The 20356-nt window shown below is 28.1% G+C and overlaps 2 protein-coding genes across 5 annotated transcripts; both read right to left on the bottom strand.

Moving 5' to 3' along the window:
* Window positions 1-126: 126 nt before the first annotated feature.
* On the bottom strand, window positions 127-6051 carry LOC124432890 (arylsulfatase B-like). Of its 4 annotated transcripts, none has more exons than XM_046982188.1 (9): window positions 4232-6051; window positions 3509-3733; window positions 3200-3430; window positions 2633-2788; window positions 2271-2532; window positions 2036-2193; window positions 1826-1961; window positions 1308-1750; window positions 127-1210 (listed from the first exon to the last, which is right to left on the bottom strand). In XM_046982188.1, exons 1-9 carry the CDS (start codon window positions 4367-4369, stop codon window positions 683-685), a joined length of 2277 nt encoding a protein of 758 aa, XP_046838144.1. In that variant the 5' UTR covers window positions 4370-6051; the 3' UTR covers window positions 127-682. The 4 variants fall into 4 exon arrangements, with proteins under 4 accessions (XP_046838144.1, XP_046838147.1, XP_046838145.1 ...); XM_046982191.1 differs by having other exon boundaries at window positions 4015-4320; XM_046982189.1 differs by having other exon boundaries at window positions 4028-4320.
* A 4676-nt stretch (window positions 6052-10727) lies between these two features.
* On the bottom strand, window positions 10728-14540 carry LOC124421908 (farnesol dehydrogenase-like). The gene is made up of 5 exons (XM_046957604.1): window positions 14172-14540; window positions 11539-11665; window positions 11260-11392; window positions 10959-11102; window positions 10728-10829 (listed from the first exon to the last, which is right to left on the bottom strand). The coding sequence occupies exons 1-5, from the start codon at window positions 14476-14478 to the stop codon at window positions 10785-10787; spliced, it is 756 nt and encodes a 251-aa protein (XP_046813560.1). The 5' UTR covers window positions 14479-14540; the 3' UTR covers window positions 10728-10784.
* Between the last annotated feature and the right edge of the window lie 5816 nt (window positions 14541-20356).

Below are 20356 nucleotides of genomic sequence, written 5' to 3'. Positions count from 1 at the left end.
ATTAAAATTATCAATTTTTCAATTATGTATAGTATTTGGAGAACAAACTTGGACTATAATGAGTTATGTATTATTATGGTTAAGATATTTCTAGTTAATTTTCTTTTCTTACTAAATAAAAAGTATATATATATTTTTTTGCGACAATGATTAATGTAAGTGTTTTCGAATTATTTAAATATCTTCATTAAGAAAATAAACAGATAAAGTTTAGCTTCGATGGTTAAAATTAGTTAAATTAAGAATAAGCGAAACATTTTTTTTTTAATATTATGTTGTATTTAAATATAGAGATATATTTACATATAAGAATAAAATGTACGTGAACTTGCTGGAAATTCGATTTACTTGCAGTACAAGTAAGAATTTCAATATCACGAAATTATTAAATAGTCATCTAATCGATATATTTTGGCCTATATCGTCGAGACTATTATCTGGAGATCGATTATAAAGTGACACGAAAATTTCTTTTTGTATTTGAAAATTCATTCGATTGGATAATTAATATTATTTGTTTTACATCTCCTCCTAACAAAGAGAATATTATTCTCTTTATTAGGAGAATATAATATATATAATATAAAACAAACGTATACTATGTTTTCATAGATTTATGAACACAATAAGAAATCTTTATAGTAGTTTTGAATTTAGGTGTCGTGCACCTTGAAACCAATCGTCATTTCATAGTAAAATCTTTCATTATATTTGAATTGACACTATTGGATTTCTTTTCACCTTCATTATCCGATATAGAGTACCTTTCGATCTCATTGACATTTTTGACTCTATTAAGATTTTTTGTATCCTTCGAGTCTCTTCTGTTCTTTGTCTTGTATTGTTTTCCATATGCCAATGCAAAAAGGGTTATTATACCCAAGATAAAAAGACCAACGAGTATAGATATTGTTGCCACTAATTCAATAGGATATTTAATAGAATCTTTATTCTGAAAATGATTCAATAATTTTGTTTTGTTTAAATCATCAATGTCGCCCCAATGGACCCACGTATTGTTGTGTAACAATGGATTCGCCAAATCATCTGACTTCTGATTAGTCGGCTGTACAACGTTAAAACGTTGTTTCAGTATAGCTCGCTCCAACAAAGCAAGGATTTGTGGTTTTGATTCAGCTAAATTTATCATTTCACAAGGATCGTTAACGATATTGAATAGGCAAGGTGCTAGTAGAGCATCGCATTTTATCTGTAAAACAAAAATTTTTTATATTTTTCACCGATATTCTCAATATGATCGTTTCTCTAATTCGTGCTAATTAAATTAATGAAACTAATTAACTAACCATATCTTCTTCTCTAACATTGCACTTAATTTCTGATTTCATTCGTAAATCAAGTAATTGATCTGCAGTTAACATCATCTTTTGGAATCCTATATTAATATCATCTTTAACATCAACGCTTCTACTTCTTCTCGATTCGATTATCTCTTGAGCAGTAATCACACCAGCAATAGCGATACCCGTTTTGCTTTGCAGAATTTGATTAGGATCGTATACTGGTGGAAAACCAGATTCTTCGCTTGGTTTGCCACTCTCTCCTAGCCACTCATCGTTGATACCAGTATCACCCGTAATGTATTTAAAATCTCCATAACGAATGGCAGCATAATTGCTAATGTCATCGATATTGATGAGTATTTCAGATCGAGGACTAATTTGATTTCCCGCTATAGTTTCCCAAAGATCCAAACCATCTATCTTACCTAATTGGCTTTTGTTTAATCCTTTAAATTCAAAATTGAAATTGAAAAGAATCGTCGAAAATTAATGAAAATAAATTATAAGTATTTGAAATTAACCTGCCGCAGAAAGTAGCGTTGGAAGCCAATCAGCAATAGACATTAATTGGTATGAGACTCTCTTTGATTTTTTTATGAATGGACTCCAAATAGCCGCGACTCCTCGTACAGCACCTTCCCAAGGGGTTTCTTTTATCTTCAAATTACAAATAGATAGATGGGTTTTAATCAATTTTACTTGTTACATATCTTTGCAGTTTGATTACTTACGCCTCTAAGGGGATAATTGCTACCATGATTACTTAAAATTTTTATTGTTGGCGCTCCGTTATCACTGATAAATAATATTATACTATTTTCCAACATGCCGCGATTTCTTAAAGCTGCAACTACCTCACCTACGCTTTGATCCAATTTAGAAACCATCGCTAAAAAATGATCAATCTTAAAGAGAATGCACAATGACTAAATTTATTGTAAAAAAAAAAAACAGTTTAATATCGACCTGCATAAGTTCTTCTTTCTGGATTATGAATATATCCAAATTTTGCTATTTCTTCATCGGGTGCTTGTAAAAGATTTTTAGAATTTCCACTGTGTGGCGCTAAATGTGCGAGATAAAGAAACATTGGATCTTTAGTATCGTGATAATTGATTAATTTCACTGATTCCTCCGTAAATAAATCGGTTGAATATTTATTTAATGTATTCCAGGCTATTGAGAGATTTCGTCGCATATCAAAACCTTCCAACACGTTTGTTTCACTCTAAACGATATCATTAGAATTTAAAGTAGTATCAATGCATATAGATTTTTGTATCGATCTATAATACTACTAGTATAATAACTAAAATAAATAAATTTACCAAATCGGCACTAGAATGCGTGTAATAGTCTTGAACGCCGTTATAGTATCCAAAGAAAGTATCGAAACCGCGATAGGTAGGAGTGTAGACTTTTTTATAATATCCTAAGTGCCATTTACCAACAGCATGCGTTACATAGCCAGCCTCTTTTAAGTACTGAAAGCAAAAGGCAATAAATAATTTCCGTTTAAGGAATGATTTAAACTTTTACTTTTAAAAAATCGTATGAATGAAGAATTTATATATATATATATATATATATATATATATATATATATATATATATATATATATATATTATCTTTTACTCACATTTTTAACTCATGTTATATTATATATATGAGCCGTACACAGACAGATCTATTACTTCCACTTTTTGAATTTGTGTCAAAGCACTTGATGCAGTCTTCATTTTTTATATTCTTAATAGTTTTTTCTAATTTAAAGCAATTTATATTATTTCGTCACATTTTTCCATCTTTTGTTTTATGGAGTTAATCGATTTGGTAAGTGAGCGACTCATATCATTGAAAGCTTTATATATTTATATATTTATAATTGAAATACCTCGGGAAGTAATTTTTCATTCAAAGGAAGTCCTCTTGGTTCGGCATGTAATAAAACAGAATGTTGCAAGCCAAGTCGAGTTGGATACTTTCCTGTCATTAATGTTGCTCTACTAGGTGTACAAAGAGGTGATACGTAGTGACTATTCAAGATAACGCCATTATACGCGAGTGCATCAATATTAGGTGTTGGGATTTGATTGGAGCCATGAAAGCTAACATCGTTCCAGCCCTATTATCGTGTAAGTCTTTCTATTATAAATATTAATTCTAAATTTCTAAGTTAAATGAAAATTTGCATTTTGCTTACCATATCATCGGCAACAATGATAATAATGTTCGGTTTTTGGTTAGCATTACGAAGGAATTTATTTTCCTTTTTCTCAAGGTCGTCATGATTATCCGAAATTGTTATTGATAATATTGAATTTTGTAAAATTGCATAATTTGATTTCAGAACACTCAAAAAACATAGGGCAGTAAATAATGAAGCATAACTGATCCATATTTCATTCATTTCGTGGATGCTATAAATCTGTTAAAAACGAATAAAAATGTGATATGATATTGATTAATAGAACATTAATCATAAAACAAAATTAATTTAAACGATATAACATAAGTTTGTTTAAGAAATAAGCGTTCAAAAATTTCGGATTGACTCGGATTCAATTAAAAAAAAGAAAAAGAAAGACAAATATAACATTTCAGATGTTTTGAATATCCTCAAAATAATATAAATATTTTCAAGATTATAATTCGAATTCTTCCGATGGTAATGTCGATTCGATTCTAATTATGATCGCTAATTCTTACGTTTCCATGATACCTCACAATTATAAAAAAATAATATTTTCATTAAAGATCTATTAAAAAGATGCGTTTCGACTTTGTATGTTTACGTTGCAAAGACATTTCTCGCGCACAGCATGCCCTCGATTGAATGAAAGAAATAAACGTAAGAATCGAATGATAGCCTTTGGCAATACGAGATCTAACTGTTCGCGAAACTCGAGTTCCCCAGCTTTATTACCACTTTAGATTTTCCACGAGAAAAGAGAAGCGAGAAGCAAAGGAGCATTTGGAGCATGACGAAACTTTTCTTCAGTTGAGTATTGTCGATCGCCGTCACATGGCATTGAACTATGTTTACAAGAATTAGATAAAACATTTTAACGAGATATATAAGGAATCAAATATTTGTTTTCATTCAATCTACATTATTCTCTCAACCATCAGAATAGATTTATCCAATTCTGATCTAAATTAAAACGTATTTGTTTTAACTTTTCACATTTTGTAATAATTTGCTAAAATCACTAGAACTAGGGAGAGAATAATTTAAGTTCGAGTCAGTCAGTTAAATATTAGTCAATTATTCTAGATAAAATAAAAATCGTAAAAATAAAACGTTGTTTTTCTGAATTCGATCAAAGGGAAAAAAATTACTTTTAAAATATTAATAATTGAGGACAGGGATTTAAAATGAGGATAATTATTCATTAATCGCCGTCGTCAATTTATTAATTTGAATAATAAGATGATAACGTAAATAAAATTTATACTATTCGTCAAAATTTGATTCATCTTCTAATTAAATCCCAAAATCAATGCTTATTATTCGATCCACCGCATCCCAACTAATCTCATAAACATATCGATTGGAGAATTAGTTCGCGAATTATGCTTTACTCGCTTGATTTATTCCATTTGTACCATTTACCAACCACTTCCTGGTCAATCATCGATTTTTGTAAACAATAATCAAACGTTTCTCATATCTATGGATATTGTTACAAACAATTACGATTCTTTCGACATACCAACAATCGATTCACACATCGCATGATTTAATTATTTGTCATTCAATGTTAAAGTACAAATTATTTTAACATTGAATGACAAATATAAAAAATGTTCAAACTTCATGAATCATATTTATCTTTGTTTTGTGTTGATATGATAAGTAAGAAAACTGTAAATGAAACGACAACGAAGAGAACAAATTTTTAATGAAACGACTTTCTTCATTATCTTCTTTAAATATATTAAATACAACCGCCCCGGAAAGTAAGTTAACGCACCTACCATCAATTCGAGTATACACAGACAGATGTCTTATTGTTATGTTACGTCCCATTATTTTATTGAATATATTATATGAAATGACACTAAATTTAAAATATTGAATGATAATAGATAACGTTGTATTTGAAGAAATATAGCTGAATCTTTTAAACAAGGTAATATAAAAATGACCCTGAAATATAAAGGTGATTCTATAATAATCTATGGATGCTTCAATGCTTGAGGATTAACAAATTTAGTAGTCCTTAATGATAAATTAACGATAATTAAATACATTGATATGTTAAAAGAAAATTTATTCGATACCATCGGGAAATATGGTTTTTTAAAACAATTTCATATTTCAACAAGATAATGATCCGAAGCACCAAGCTAAAGTTACTATGAACTGTTTTTCAGAAAACAATATTCATATGGTGCAATGGATTTCGCAGAGACCTGACTTAAATCCAATTGAGCACATATTCGATCATTTAAAAAGAAATTTGCTCCAAAAACAACAGAAAAAATGAAAATATTTTTATAGGCTCATTAAAATTTGAATGGAACAATATTAACACATTATTAACAAATTAATTTGCAGCATATTAAATTTTCTTAAAACTGTAATAGAAGCGAAATTTAGAAAGCAGGGTAATACAGATGGTCATTATAATATATAAAATATACATTTCTCATTGGTTTTTATTGATTTATCAATAAAAAATAAAATTATTGTTTTGTTTTGACTTATATGGATTTATAAATGAGTAAAAAAATATATTAGTAAAAGATATTATCATTATAAAATATATTGTATATCATATATATTTATTTAATTAATGACTGCATTTTACTATTTTCATTTGTGTAAATATATATTAAGTATAAGATAAATGATATATAATTCTTAACTTTGATAACATTCGAAATTTTAATTTTAAGATTACATTTCAATTAAATTTACATAACAATTTTAATTAAACATTTTGGTAAATGAGCACCGTTAAATTAAAAAAAAATAGATAAATTAGAACGTTTGAATGAAATTCAATATTTTGTCATATGTTTAACCCTCTATGGGCCCGTGTAACTTTCAGGTCATATTTTAATTTATCGAGATTTTACCAAATAATTATAGCTTTTTTCATGAAATGGCGCATAAACAAAAATTAAAATTAATTTAAAACAAAAATTCGGCCTATAGAGGGTTAAGTAAACATATTTTGTCATATGTTTAAATGTATTTATATGTAGAAAAATAAAAGAAATGTGTCAGCGAACTACTCACCGATTAACGTGCAGCTTCTTATGCTATGACTGTCTTATGCCAGACTGTCAATTCCGTAATTCACGCTTCACGAACGCCATCGGTAGCCTCGAAGTCTTTTTTCACTAAGACGACGACGTCAGATCGTTGAAAGAAATAAAAAAATTTTCAGGGCAGAAAGTGCTCGCGTAAAGTCAAGGATTACGATTACAAACCCTAGAAGACAAACATCCAATCGACAGATTCTTTTCTAGCTATAAGTCATTTATAAAACTTTAAAGATTTTTATTTATAATACAAAATAGTAAACTAATGAGAATGCAATTGACAAAAAGATATCGAACAAGCGTTATCAATAATTATTTAACAAAATAATTCATTTTAATTTATTTTGAATTAAACGATTTGTATCTAATCGAAAAAAAACAATAAAATACAAGAGAAAACAGGATAGGTACTCATTAATGAATATCTGACATAGAGCCAAAAATATTTTAGCATTTGGTAAAACTCAGGTACACCACTTTGCGGTGATTTTTCATTTCATTATTGAATTTAATTCGAAAGTACATAAAAAACATATATAATAATGAAGGAAAAATCACAAGAAAGCCGTTCATATCATTTGTCGGAAATGCGAAAGAGAGATCCGTTTAACAATCTATACACTTAATAGTCACACAAACCTGTATGAGATGTGAAAGTTCATTAAATCATGCACAATTTACACGTACACCGTTTCACCGCATTGAACAATGAACATAACTATCATCAGGAGGGTCTTTGACACGCGATCATCTCTTACACGATTCGTCGTTATGCGTGAGCAACAAAAAAAAAAGAAAAAGAAGAAAACAAAAAAGAAAATAACATTAATTTTCTATATTAAACATTTCCCTTACAAATCCTAACAATTATCATCCATGAAATCAAATTATAATATTATCTTAAAGTGTATTTCAGTGAAAGAGGAAGAAAGTTTATAAGATATATTATTTCCATGCCACGATAATAGTATGAAATTATTTTTATCATTTGATAACTATAAATGCTAGCTTGTCTATAGTGAAAGATATAATTTGTTTAGAAAGTATTATAAATGTAATCTTGCATTTTACATTTTATACTTTTATTTCCTTAATGATTGGATCTCCTCTGATTAAACGTATACACACACACATATTTAATATATACATGCAATGTATATGTACTATATTATATATACTATATATATACTATATATATACTATATATATGTATACTTTTATATTACACATTATATTGTTATCACTTTTGAGACATTACTTCGAGATGAGAATTTCTTTTCTTCCAAAAATCGTAATATTACTTAATCCTACGTAATTAAGACAACCTAATAAAACTTTCAAAGATAAATTTAATTGTACCAGTGTATATCGAGATTCAAGTTTGGAAAACATATTTTTACCATTACGAAATAAGCAAAAAGTCTTGGATGAAATCGATGAAGCGAGAATTATCGGCAATTTTTTTCAATATTTCTTTCGTTATAATCACGTGTTGGCACATTATGTATTCAATGCCATCGAAATTTCGGAGGATAACGGTGAATAAACTTTAGAATAGATCGTTTGGATGCGCGCCAGCGATCATGCACTACAAAAACGTTTAATGTTTAATTGCTAGCACGTTGAATTTATTTCGAGGTTTCGCATTATAACATTTGTGTTTTTCTTTACGATTTAATACAAAGTTGAGTCAATAAGTTTCTCGATCATTTCATTAAACTGTAGCTTTGTCGTCCGGTTAATAATTGAACATTAATAACAATATTGCATTAATCGAATTTCTAACGTTTCGAGAAAAACTTTTTGAAAAATTGATATTTATTGTAGAAATATCTCGATTTTTATAAAATCAGACATTTCCTATCTTATTCATCATCGTTTTAGAGACTAATTAATATACGTATTATGACATTATTTGTAGAAAATTAAAAAATATGATAAATTCAATTTTATGATACAGATTTCTAAGATACAGTTAAAATAAGCTTAAAAATCGTATTTCAAGAACATTATTACTCTTATCAATGAATATACGATTATAGATGACGCTATTATGTCAATCTTTTTAAACCAAATTGTTTTTATCATAAAATTCCTGTGAATATTACAATAATAAGTTGTATTTATTTTTACTATTATTTGAATTAAATTTACTTTATTAGAAATTTATAATGATATAAGATATCTCTGAAAATATACAATAGACGCCACCCAGACGCATATAAAAGTGCTTATAAAATATTGCCTATCTTTAGGAGTGATAAAAGCTTTATTATATTCATAGTACAAAATCTTTGTATATTTGTTAAAAACTTTAAATCTACGAAAGAATAAAAAATCAAATAAAGATGACAGTTCGATGAATTATACAAAATGTTATAAAAACTATTCAAATAGAAGGTGGGAAATGGAAGCACTCAGATTAAGTAGATAAATATATACTTTCTTTATCATATACATATTCGTATAAGTATGTTTATATACATATTTTTTTTCTACTTTGATATACATATATACAGTGAGTGTAAAAGTATCCATACATGATCAATTTGAAATAAGACCGTAAAATTGTAATTTATTAATAAATTTTGTATAAACAATGAATTGTTACATATTTTCCCAAATCTCTATAATGGATATTGTTAAAAAAAAATTAGTTGTTTATATAATTTACAAAATTAGCAAGAAAAAATAACAAATAAATGCAAAATATTTGTATCTCTAAATATTCAATTATAACTGAAGATCCATTGAACGGATCTTTTTTTTTTTATTTGTTACTTGATTTTTTAAATGTTATCGACTAATTTTTTTTAAGAAGAAATGTCGATATATCTTAATTACGAAAACGGACTTTCTTTTTTTACTTAATACATTATTATATATTTTACTTAGAAAACGTTATATACACATTATACTTTTAATTAAATACACCAGTCCTATATATTGTATTGTATTCGACTCAAGTTCATATTTTAAAACAATTAAAATGTCTCGACGTAGGAAATCGTCCTTGTGGCGAAGTACAGGTGATACTAAAAGAATAGCTTATGTCAAGAATTCGGAAGAGAATAACATCTTACACCAAATACAATGCGGAATTCGCCTCAATGAATAAACGAATCACCTACAATCAGGGAAATACACTTTGCTGTAGATAATTCTCCTAAGTGAGCCTGTAACTCTTAAAAGAACAACATTTCTCAACTTTTTTTTAATGCGATCCAATGTATTTGTTTGAAATGATACCACGGCCTAAATATTTACAATATAAAATTTTGAAGAACCTGGTAGACTAGAGTCATTATATATTATTTTAATCATACGGCTGTTACTGCGGCTGTTACTTGAGAACGTACAATTAGTAATATCTCACATGAAGATTCTACGAACAATTTCGCGGCCCTATATAGAACCGCGATCTGTAGGTTGAGAAACTCTGCCTTAAAGTACACGTTCTCAGGTGGTGGATCGGGGAACGTCTGCCAGATATGGATAGTAAGAGGAAAATGAAATACCTACCGTAGACCAACAGGTACATACACCGCAAAATTTGACACAAATGGGCAGCTGCAAACAGTGACTCTTCTCCAAGTTAGGAGCAGCTGATACATTAAACTCATTAATCTGTTTGACAAGCATGGTGTTCAAACGTTAAATATCTTTTAGAAGTTTTAAAAATTTCGTCTTCAAATTAATAACAAACAACAATTGATTCTATTTAACACAGAACAGAGAAAATTGGAAAGGATTAGAAAAAATCTATCTTCAGCAGTTAAGAAACTAAAACTTATAAAGCTAAAGAAAAGGAAAAAGAAGATAATGATGATGATGAGGATGATAATCAGCAGTGTTAATGGGACACATGTATTGACATTTTACAGTCTCTATATTTTCAAACATGAGAGATTCCAATATATGCACAATATGGTGAAGCATATATTTTATATGTTTATGTAATACATAATATAGAAAATGAAATTACATATATATGAATATTATATATATATATATATATATATATATATATATATATATATATACATATATATATATATATTTTGCTTTTATTATATAGTAATAATATATAATTTAAATTCGCTTGTACATATTATGTAATTTTGTTAAATAAAGATTCTGTTTTCTGTTTTTTTCTCCAAATATACTCTTTTATAATTCTTCTTAAATAATAGTTAAAGCTTTTAAGGTAATTTCTGATGTAGAGGTGCAATGATTAATTCATTAACCTAAAAAAAAAGAAAAATTACGTTTTATTCCGATTAATAACTTTTACTAAAGACGAATTAATTATTAATATTATATAATATTTAATGTCTATATATTTTTACGTGTATACATTTCATTGAAATACTTACTTCAACATTAGGGGAGCGAGATAGTACATAAATAACTCCTTCGGCGACTTCCTTATCCGATAACATTAACAGTTTGTTTAGAACATCTTGCGGCAAATTAAAACAGTCAATCATATCGGTTTTCACAATACCTGGGCTAATACTCTGGTGAAATAATAAATAATAATAAGTTTTTTTTGTTTGCTTGTTGTAAAGAACTGATAAGGATAAATATTAAACGATCTTCGTCGTATATTTAAATCTATCTATATGTATACATAAAAGAAATTTCATTACAGTAGAAAAAATGATAAATACGTACTGTAATTTTAATATCTAATCCGTCATTTATAATTTCATTACGAACACTTTCGGACATGCCTGTAATAGCATACTTGCTGCATGGATATAAACTGAACGGTACTTTTATACTCTTCGCATCATGGCCAGAAATGCTTAAAAAACAAATCAATTGATATTTAACAAACATATGATAAAAAATTCGAGGAAATATCTACATACGTAAGTATAATCTTGTTTTGAATTCGTTTAATTACATTGCTTTAACGTACTAATAATGCAAATATAGAAGTATATTTACCTATTAATATTGATAATGTGTCCTTGCATTTTTGATTTAGACATCATTCTAATGGCTTCTCTTGTGCAGATAGCAATAGCGATCACATTCACATTCATAATATTACGAAAGTTCTCCGTTGATCCATCTATAACAAAGATATGATCTCAATATCGACATATGTATATATTCCTATTTATACTTATAAATTTATTTTACGATTATCGTTTTATTTCGTTCTTTTTTTTTCTTTTTTTCTCTTCGAAAATCTTTTACGATATAAATAAATATGACCTTGCTCACTCAAATGCTGTTAAAAATATCTAATGATATTCAGTCATATGAGATTATCAATAATTATCGTATCATTTTAATTGGACAATGGAAAAAAAATCTTATAAATCTTATAAACAATTATATTTATATTACTTCTTGATATTTTATATTCGAGGTAATTTTATTTAACTATTTTTTGTTGTTGTTTATTAATTCTGCGCTAATTAAGCATGATTAAATAACTAAGTTGTATTATCTAATTGTACGTATTAAATGTGATAAGATTATTACATCAACATACAGAACGTTCTCCAAAAATGTTCACAAGATTTTAAAAATATGTAATATCTATTAATTAAATTGTGTGAAATAAACAATTTTTAATTATTATCAATCGAAAGAACGCTTTCCATTTTATAAATATCATCGGTTTAATATCCGTTTATCATATTCTTACTAATATTTATAACTTCTTATCTACATATCATAAAATTGTATATTTACTTATTTAAGTATCTCTGGTCTCTTATATGCATTTTTTGTTGGAGATTTTATATTATTAATTGTAAATTTGCATATCCTTGATGATAGATTAATTAACTGTAAGTTTTTCATATATGCCGATAAAAAAAGATTCAGATATAATATTTTTATATATATGCAGGGTGTCTCTTAGTTTCGAGTAACAGCTATTGTTACTACTAATTCTAACCTGCGGCGGATTCTGTATATAAAAATAATAAAAAAAGTTCATACATGTCCTATTTGACCACATTTTCGAATTATATATTATATTCTTAGATGGAAGCAGTATAACTAATTTCATCTTTCTATTTACAAACAGAACTTAATGTCACATTGTATCAATGGTTTCGCTGGCTTATTTGAAATCCATTTTGTACAAAAAGTCCATTAGCAAAGTCGAAATAATTCGCGAGAGAATTGAATACTTTCAGAAACTACAAAAAATATGTGGTAAGACAAACAATCAATGCTAAAACATTTCCAGGCTTATATTCAGATGCATTTTGATTATCTCTTGTAAAGATAAATAAATATAGTGTATTAAAATAAAAATTCGTTATAATTTAAGAATAAATAAGTTATTTATTCTTATGAATTTTTCTGCAGAATTTACTGCCGAAGCGGTTTTCTCGAAGTATAAAATATCCTGCATATTTAAATCTGGTATAATTTACAAAATAAATGAAGGAAAACGAACAACAATATATTTTTTAAAGCATGTTACAAGAAGAAATTTCTGTATATAGAAAACTGTTTATAAAGTTAGTATATATTAAAATAATTTAAATAACAAAAATAACATATAAGAATATTATCATAGGCATATTTTTATTAACAACAAACTTGATGTTAATAAGGAAAACGAACAACAATATATTTTTTAAAGCATGTTACAAGAAGAAATTTCTGCATATAGAAAACTGTTTATAAAGTTAGTATATATTAAAATAATTTAAATAACAAAAATAACATATAAGAATATTATCATAGGCATATTTTTATTAACAACAAACTTGTTGTTAATAAAAATATATTTTTAAAAGAACTCAGCATATAATTTGTTCATACTTAAGGTGTTAAAACAGAAATAAATTAAATCAGAGTTAATTGGAAAATCAATGTTGATTTCTTGTCTTTGTATACATATACACCTATTTGCGAACATCTACTTATCATGAATTCCTTTCATCGAGGTCATTTCTATTAATCTTTAAAATAGTCATTTTCAATGATTGCCAATGTCAATTGTTCAATTGTTCGTTGATTAACGGAGAAATATCCCCTTTCAAATAATATTTTTTATTAAAACATACTCTTAATATAAAATTTATCGATATCTATAATTCTCGTAAAAAAAATAAGAAAGGAAACTTTAAGGATATTTTTTTCTCTAAAATAACAAAGAAAGTTCTCTACACATCTAAAAAATTTTATAATATTTTAAATATTTCTTATGATTTTCCTTTTCGTAAATATTTTTTATAATTTCTGAATTTCTTTTTTTTTCTTAATATCCTATGTACATACTATAATGATTGTAATGCACGTAGTATTGATATCAGTTAGCATTTAATTTTCTCAATGAGTGAATTTTTACTTATATAAATTCACATGAAAATATATATCTTATAGAAATATATATTCTTTATATATACATATAAGATTATAACATTCGTTTGATCGTAATTTTTCACTGATTGAATGTCGCGAAGGTTAACACATTGTCTATATTATAGAGTCTATGTTAGATTTATGAACTACGTGTATAATATGATTTATATACATTCATTACAAAAGAAAAAAGAAAAAAAAAAGAAGAAAAAAGTATGAACAAAAGAAGAAAGACTTCTCACCGATGATTTTTTCGTTGACAATGACAGCGGCATTGTTGATGAGAACGTTAACTTCACCTAGTTCTTCTTTAATCCATTTGAAAACATTTAAGATTTCTTCTTCCTTACTGACATCACATTTCATAGGATAAATCTTGCCCGGCAACTTCTGTTCTTCCACTCTCCTTTTTAATTCCTCCAACTTGTTAAACCTTCTTGCAATAGCAACGACCTTGAGATCATGTCTTGCCAATTCTTCGGCGATCTTAGCTCCGATTCCAACACTCGCTCCCGTCACTAATGCAATTTTACCTGACCAACGTTCCATCTTTCAAAGACTTTCACTGTTTAACGTTTAACAACGATGTTTCACCACCGTATTGCCGGCTTCTTCTCTCGCTATACGTATTTAACGGTTCCCTTTCCTTCTCTCCGTACGTCCCTCGAATCAATTATCGCGGCGGACCAGCTCGACTTGTTCTTCTTTTCATAAAATTTCTTCTCTTTCATATGCAAACCGTAGATATTAAATATTACAACAGAATCATAAGCCATTTCGACCCGTTTCAAAATTATTGCTTTTATTGTGATAAACATAAATTTACATATTAAATATTGTTTATCTAATTACCTATCAGTATATTCGTCGATAATTTAAATATTCATACGTTTAATCTTAATCGATCAAATCTTTATAAGATTTTATACTTTACATTTTCATTCATCATCTATAAAATCATTTTTATTTAATAGATACCGAAGATATAGTAACGGTTGAACTGATGAAACTACAAAATTGATAATTTTGATAAAAATTCGAAATATCAGTGACGAACCTTACTTTAAATTAAACATCTTTTATGAAAAATATCATTGATAATTTTTTCTTAAAAAAATTAAAGTGTAAAATGTTCTAGAAAAAATCCATTTATCAAAAATTAATTTATTTTCAATATTAAACAACTTATCTATACAGTAATGAAAGATGATCAAATCCAACTTCAAGAAATTTTTTATATTTTATATAACAAACATCATGTTTTAAAAATAACGTAGAAAAGGAGAACAAAATATGGAGAAGAATTTGCAAAAAAAAATTCAAAGGAGAATTAAATATCGGAAAAAAACTAAAATAGAATAGATAAGAAGAATAAAATGTAAAAGAATAAAGTAATAAAAAAATATCAGGATGGAGAATCAAACATAGGACAATTTAATTAAAAATATAGATAGTAAAGCTGTTAAGACTAAAAATCTTAATTTATGATGGTTGCTCTTTAGGCAATAAACATCTGCTGACTTCATCAGAAATTTCTTCATTAAAAATTGCTGATATGGTTTGACACGAAATTGTATTTGTATGGCTTGTTTATAGTTTAAACAACGCCGATATGTTTTCTGTTTTTGTTTCTTTCTGCGTCCACGTATTTTGTTATCTCCTTCATTCCAAATGTACTGTTATCTCCTGCATTCCAAGTGTCTATAATTCGGTATAACACGTAATAACATGTTAATAATAAACAACTTTGTGTCTAATAGTTTCGAATTTAAATAATTATTTAAAACGTTTTATTAAAGAATATAAAAAGTAGAATAAATTGAAATTTAAGCCTCTAACATTAAAATAAATTTTTGAGACAATATTGATAGGAATTTAAGGATATTTGCAGCGCTGAAAACATCTCATAATGATTTCTAATAATCAAAAAGGTAGATAAAATATCTCGCCAATCTATTGTTTATATTTTCAATTTTGCTTACCCCATCCTAAATAATAAATAAATTTTCTCTTCCAAGGACTTTTGAGATTGAAGTTGTTACTGATTAAATAATTAGTATATTTTGTAAATCTTAACTCAATCTTTACTGCTCTTAAAAAGAAAACCTAGCTATACTCCGAGATGTTAATATGAGTAATGTGACCTTCGGAGTTCAATTACATAGAAAAGTTATCATGAAGGAGTTCAATTATCTAGAATATCATGGAAGGAAAACAGTTATATAAAACAGTTATAATTGAATTAAGTTACATAAAAATCAAAAGTCAAAATGTATATTCAAAATTTAAATAATTTGCTACTTAAAACTCAAAACTCATGATAAGATTATTATTTTTGTAGAACTTTATACTCGCACAGACTTTGAATGCTTTATCAGAACTTGCAATGTTACATACATATTTGAATTTATATAATTGTAATTTATATATTGTATCATTTATTTTATCATCGAGACTTTACATCTGTCGATAATAAATTATTCGTTAACGAACTGAGTTTGAACTTCCTTTCATCAAATTATGCCTAGACACTTCGTTTGCGAACTTATTAAATAAGAAATGAAAATGATTTTTTTTCGCTTTAGTTCGAAAAGATTAAAAATTTAGAAATCATAAAAATTCGTTTGGAGAACATTAACGGACTATAATTAGAATATGAAATTTTTATTTTTCAATTATATCTTTTTTACTTTTAAGAAATAGCATGATATTGATATTGCTATCTATTTTAGCTATAAAATGACTTGTTCTTAAATATTATTTATCTAATTAATGCAATTAGTAAGATGATCTATTTACTTATAGCCATATATTCATTGTAATTGAATATGTCTGTTGGACGGACAAAAAAGTATAAGTCAAATTTTTCTCAAAATATAAAGAATACAATAATATATTTTACGTTGTTGTCATTTACTTAATTCTAATATTACGAATTAATTTCATTTCTGTCTCCCCCTTTTTCTCCTGCTAATTTTTTATCAAAAATGAATTACATGAACACATGTGTTCCTTTAAAAGAAAAAGTAAAATAAGAGAAGAAAGAACGTTATAATATATTATTTGGAAAATGAAATTGTTATATTTTTTTCTGATACGAAAATTTGAGAGAGCATATAAGACATTGCAAATACGAAGGACGAACTCAATATCCGACAGTATTTTTTTTTTTTGCAAAACCGGTTTATTCCTTTCATGAAACAAACCTGTAGGGTTTTCCGGTTGAGTTCTCCCTTTCTTTTCGTGTAAAATGAGGCTTGAAAAATATTGGATGACTCTTATAAACGATAGCTTTACGGATACGAAGGGCGAACTCCATAGATCCCCACTCCTTTCTACACTGTACAAACCTCTTAAGGTTTACATCTTACAGGCCTTACAGTAAGAAAAGATATTTTTATTGAGTTCTCCTTCTAACGAAAAATTTGAAATACGTAACCCTCAAAATGAGTCTTTGTTAACTTTGCCCTTTTCGTACTCATAACGCCCGATATTAAACTCGATCCATATCATGGTCCATATATCGAAATTATTTCGTTGATTTTATAAAAAATCTGTATGTTTCATAGATGAATCTTTAAAATCACAAAAGCTTAAAATTCGAACGAGTTCGATCATGTCGTGTCAGAATCCTATTAGTTGGCAATCGATCGACGTGTAGAGCTATCAAGGTGGTTTGTTCGGACGTCAATCTTTCGGGTTACCACGAGTACCCTCGAGATTGCACGATCGTGCCATCTCAATTTGAAAAACGTCGAGTATATGTATTTGCAGCTTATCATTATTAATTCAGTTAAAATGAAATTATTTTTTAAATAATACAAAGAAAGTCTTGCAATATTTATAAATGCGGAAATCAAGTTGTAATTTTTATAAATGGTTTTTCGATCTTTAAAAAAAGAAACAAAGAAGAAGAAGAAGAAGAAGAAGAAGAAGAAGTAAGAAACGACGATTCGTTAAGAATAAAATGAATGGGTACGAGTGGTAGAAAACGAGTGTTCGAATTGCAATGAAAAGTAGAAGGTCTGCCGAAGGCTACCGAGGGCTGCCGAACGTAGAAGGAACTTGGCACCAAGGGTTCTTCAAGATGGCACCATCAGCGATATTCAGAACCTTCTGCCTCTCTACCTCTCATTCACTCGTATGCTCCCTTTAACTCACTTCATCTCTCTCCGTCTTTCTCTCTCTTTTTCCCTCTCTCTCTCTCTTTCTTTCTCCTTCTCCCTCTCTCTTTCTTTTTCTCTCTTTCTCTCTCTCTCTCTCTCTCTCTCTCTCTGTCTCTCTTTCTCTCCCTCTCTCCTGTTTTCTCCTTTACTTTCGTTCTTCAGCGACCTCGGATGATACCTCCACCTTTTACGCCTCAAAACCTGATAACCTACATTTCGCATTTGTGACCAAGAGACTTCGAGATAAGAATGTCTCTTTAATGCTTATACACCCAAGAGGACTATGTTTACGCCTATAGTCCTTTTTTCTATATTCCTTTGTCTTCTTTTTTTCCTCTTCTTCTTTTTCTTCTTTTGCTTTTTCTTCTTCTTTTTCTCCTTCTTCTTCTTTTTCTTTTTTTTTCTTCTTCTTCTTACGAATGAAAATATCCGTTTCGACATTTATCCATTTCTTTGTATCTTGGTTCCTCGGTTTCAGTTGACTTTCGAGAATGATACATAACTCGAAAAGAACAAACAAAAGTCACAATGAAAGAAGAAATTTCCAAGACCTTTTGTGCATCATCTATCTGTCTCTAATCGGATCAGTCCGATAGCGAAACTCCTCCTCAACGTTTTATCTTCCATAATAAATATCTTTTTTTATCTCTTGTAACATCGATTTTACTCATTTCGAATATTTAAAAAAAAGAAACAAGAATTTTTAATTTACCACCGAGGTTTTAGATTATGAGTATGTACTATCATACACAGATATATGGAATATAAACGAAGGTCTCATTTTTACAGATGTGAAAGAATAGCGGTACGGTGTAGTAGAGGCATTTGCAGAGCCGACTTTAATTTGCAATGTTTCATATTTGTCCCTCGGAGATACGAACCTCGCAACTTATTAGAGCTTTTCGGCTATACGATTACAGTTTCCTCGTCGTCTTCCTTTAAACGAGCGACTCAGGAAAATCTTCAAATAGAAATATAGCTATTATGACAAAACGATTCTAACTTCGATTTATAATATATATTTTATCTATATTAATGTATCATTAACAATTAAATGTTTCTCTCATATTCTCTCATATTGAATAAACATAAAATAAAGTAAATTACACTTCAATAGAGATAGCTAATGCGAAACGAATAACTATCATGAATTATCTTTCGCGTAATTAGATAAGACTTATGAGAAATGGATAGATAATCTGTGTTATATCCATATGTAAAAAATGTCTACTCGTATTTTTATCGAAAACAATCGATTTGGATAAAAAAAATTTGGGTCACGTTATTCTATAGAAAACGCATTCATCCGTCGTGGATAGATCTCCGATAGAGATTCTCGTACGGTAAAATTCTGTAAATCAAATGTTTGTCCGTAGACTACGAGTTTTCTTCTCTCCGTTTGCGGTTTTTCTTCTCCGCCGATAGGAAAATGGATATTAATTACGAACCGGAGCGTGGAGAAATTTCCTTCCATCGATTCTATGCCACAAAATGGCACAAACTGTTCGGTGTTGAGTCATTGTATCTACATACATCGAATTTGGAAGAGATATTTTCCTTGTAATTAAAAAAAAAAAGCAAATTCGAAGTATTGATAGAAAATATGTTTAACGACGTCCAAAAGGAATAAATAAAAAAAAAATATAAGTAAAAGATGATGGAGTTAAGTTGAGAGTAATTTGCAAATGGCACGGTCTAGATTTTCTTTATCTTCCTCGGGAATTTTCAAACTTGTTATGAATTCCAGAATAAACGGAAGCATTGTTTATCCGGCTTGAACGGACTAGCTAGAAACAATTCACGAAGGAGTTGCGGACACACAACAGTTATTTTTTGATGAAAGTAAGTAAGATAGAAATATAGATATAAACAGAGATAAATTGTGATAGTATGAGAGTGGGTAGGAGAGAGAGAAAGTTGCATTGTTGACAATGCATTAGGAATCTCTGAGGATTCTACGATTCTCCATTGAAATCTTCGGATTTTGCAAAGGAGTCGTTCTACAATAGGCTTATTGATATCGAGCTCTCAGAAAGGTTATTAAAATCCTCGACGATCACCTCGGATGCGCTTTATTGATATGAATAAGAGATTGCATAAAGAGTCGGTGTTATAGGACCGGAAGATTATTCCATTGAAAAGATATAATTACTCTAGGTATTCTTGAATAATTAAACCTTTTCGTTTAACTTATTGTTTAATCTTTATTTTCGATTTTAAATCAAAGTTGTTTTTTCAAAGAATCTTTCCATACGAAATAT

This window comes from Vespa crabro, chromosome 2 (genome assembly GCF_910589235.1).
Source record: "Vespa crabro chromosome 2, iyVesCrab1.2, whole genome shotgun sequence".
In the NCBI taxonomy this organism is placed as follows: domain Eukaryota; kingdom Metazoa; phylum Arthropoda; class Insecta; order Hymenoptera; family Vespidae; genus Vespa; species Vespa crabro.
Note: the sequence above shows the minus strand (reverse complement) of the source record. Positions and strands in the feature narration are given on the sequence as shown.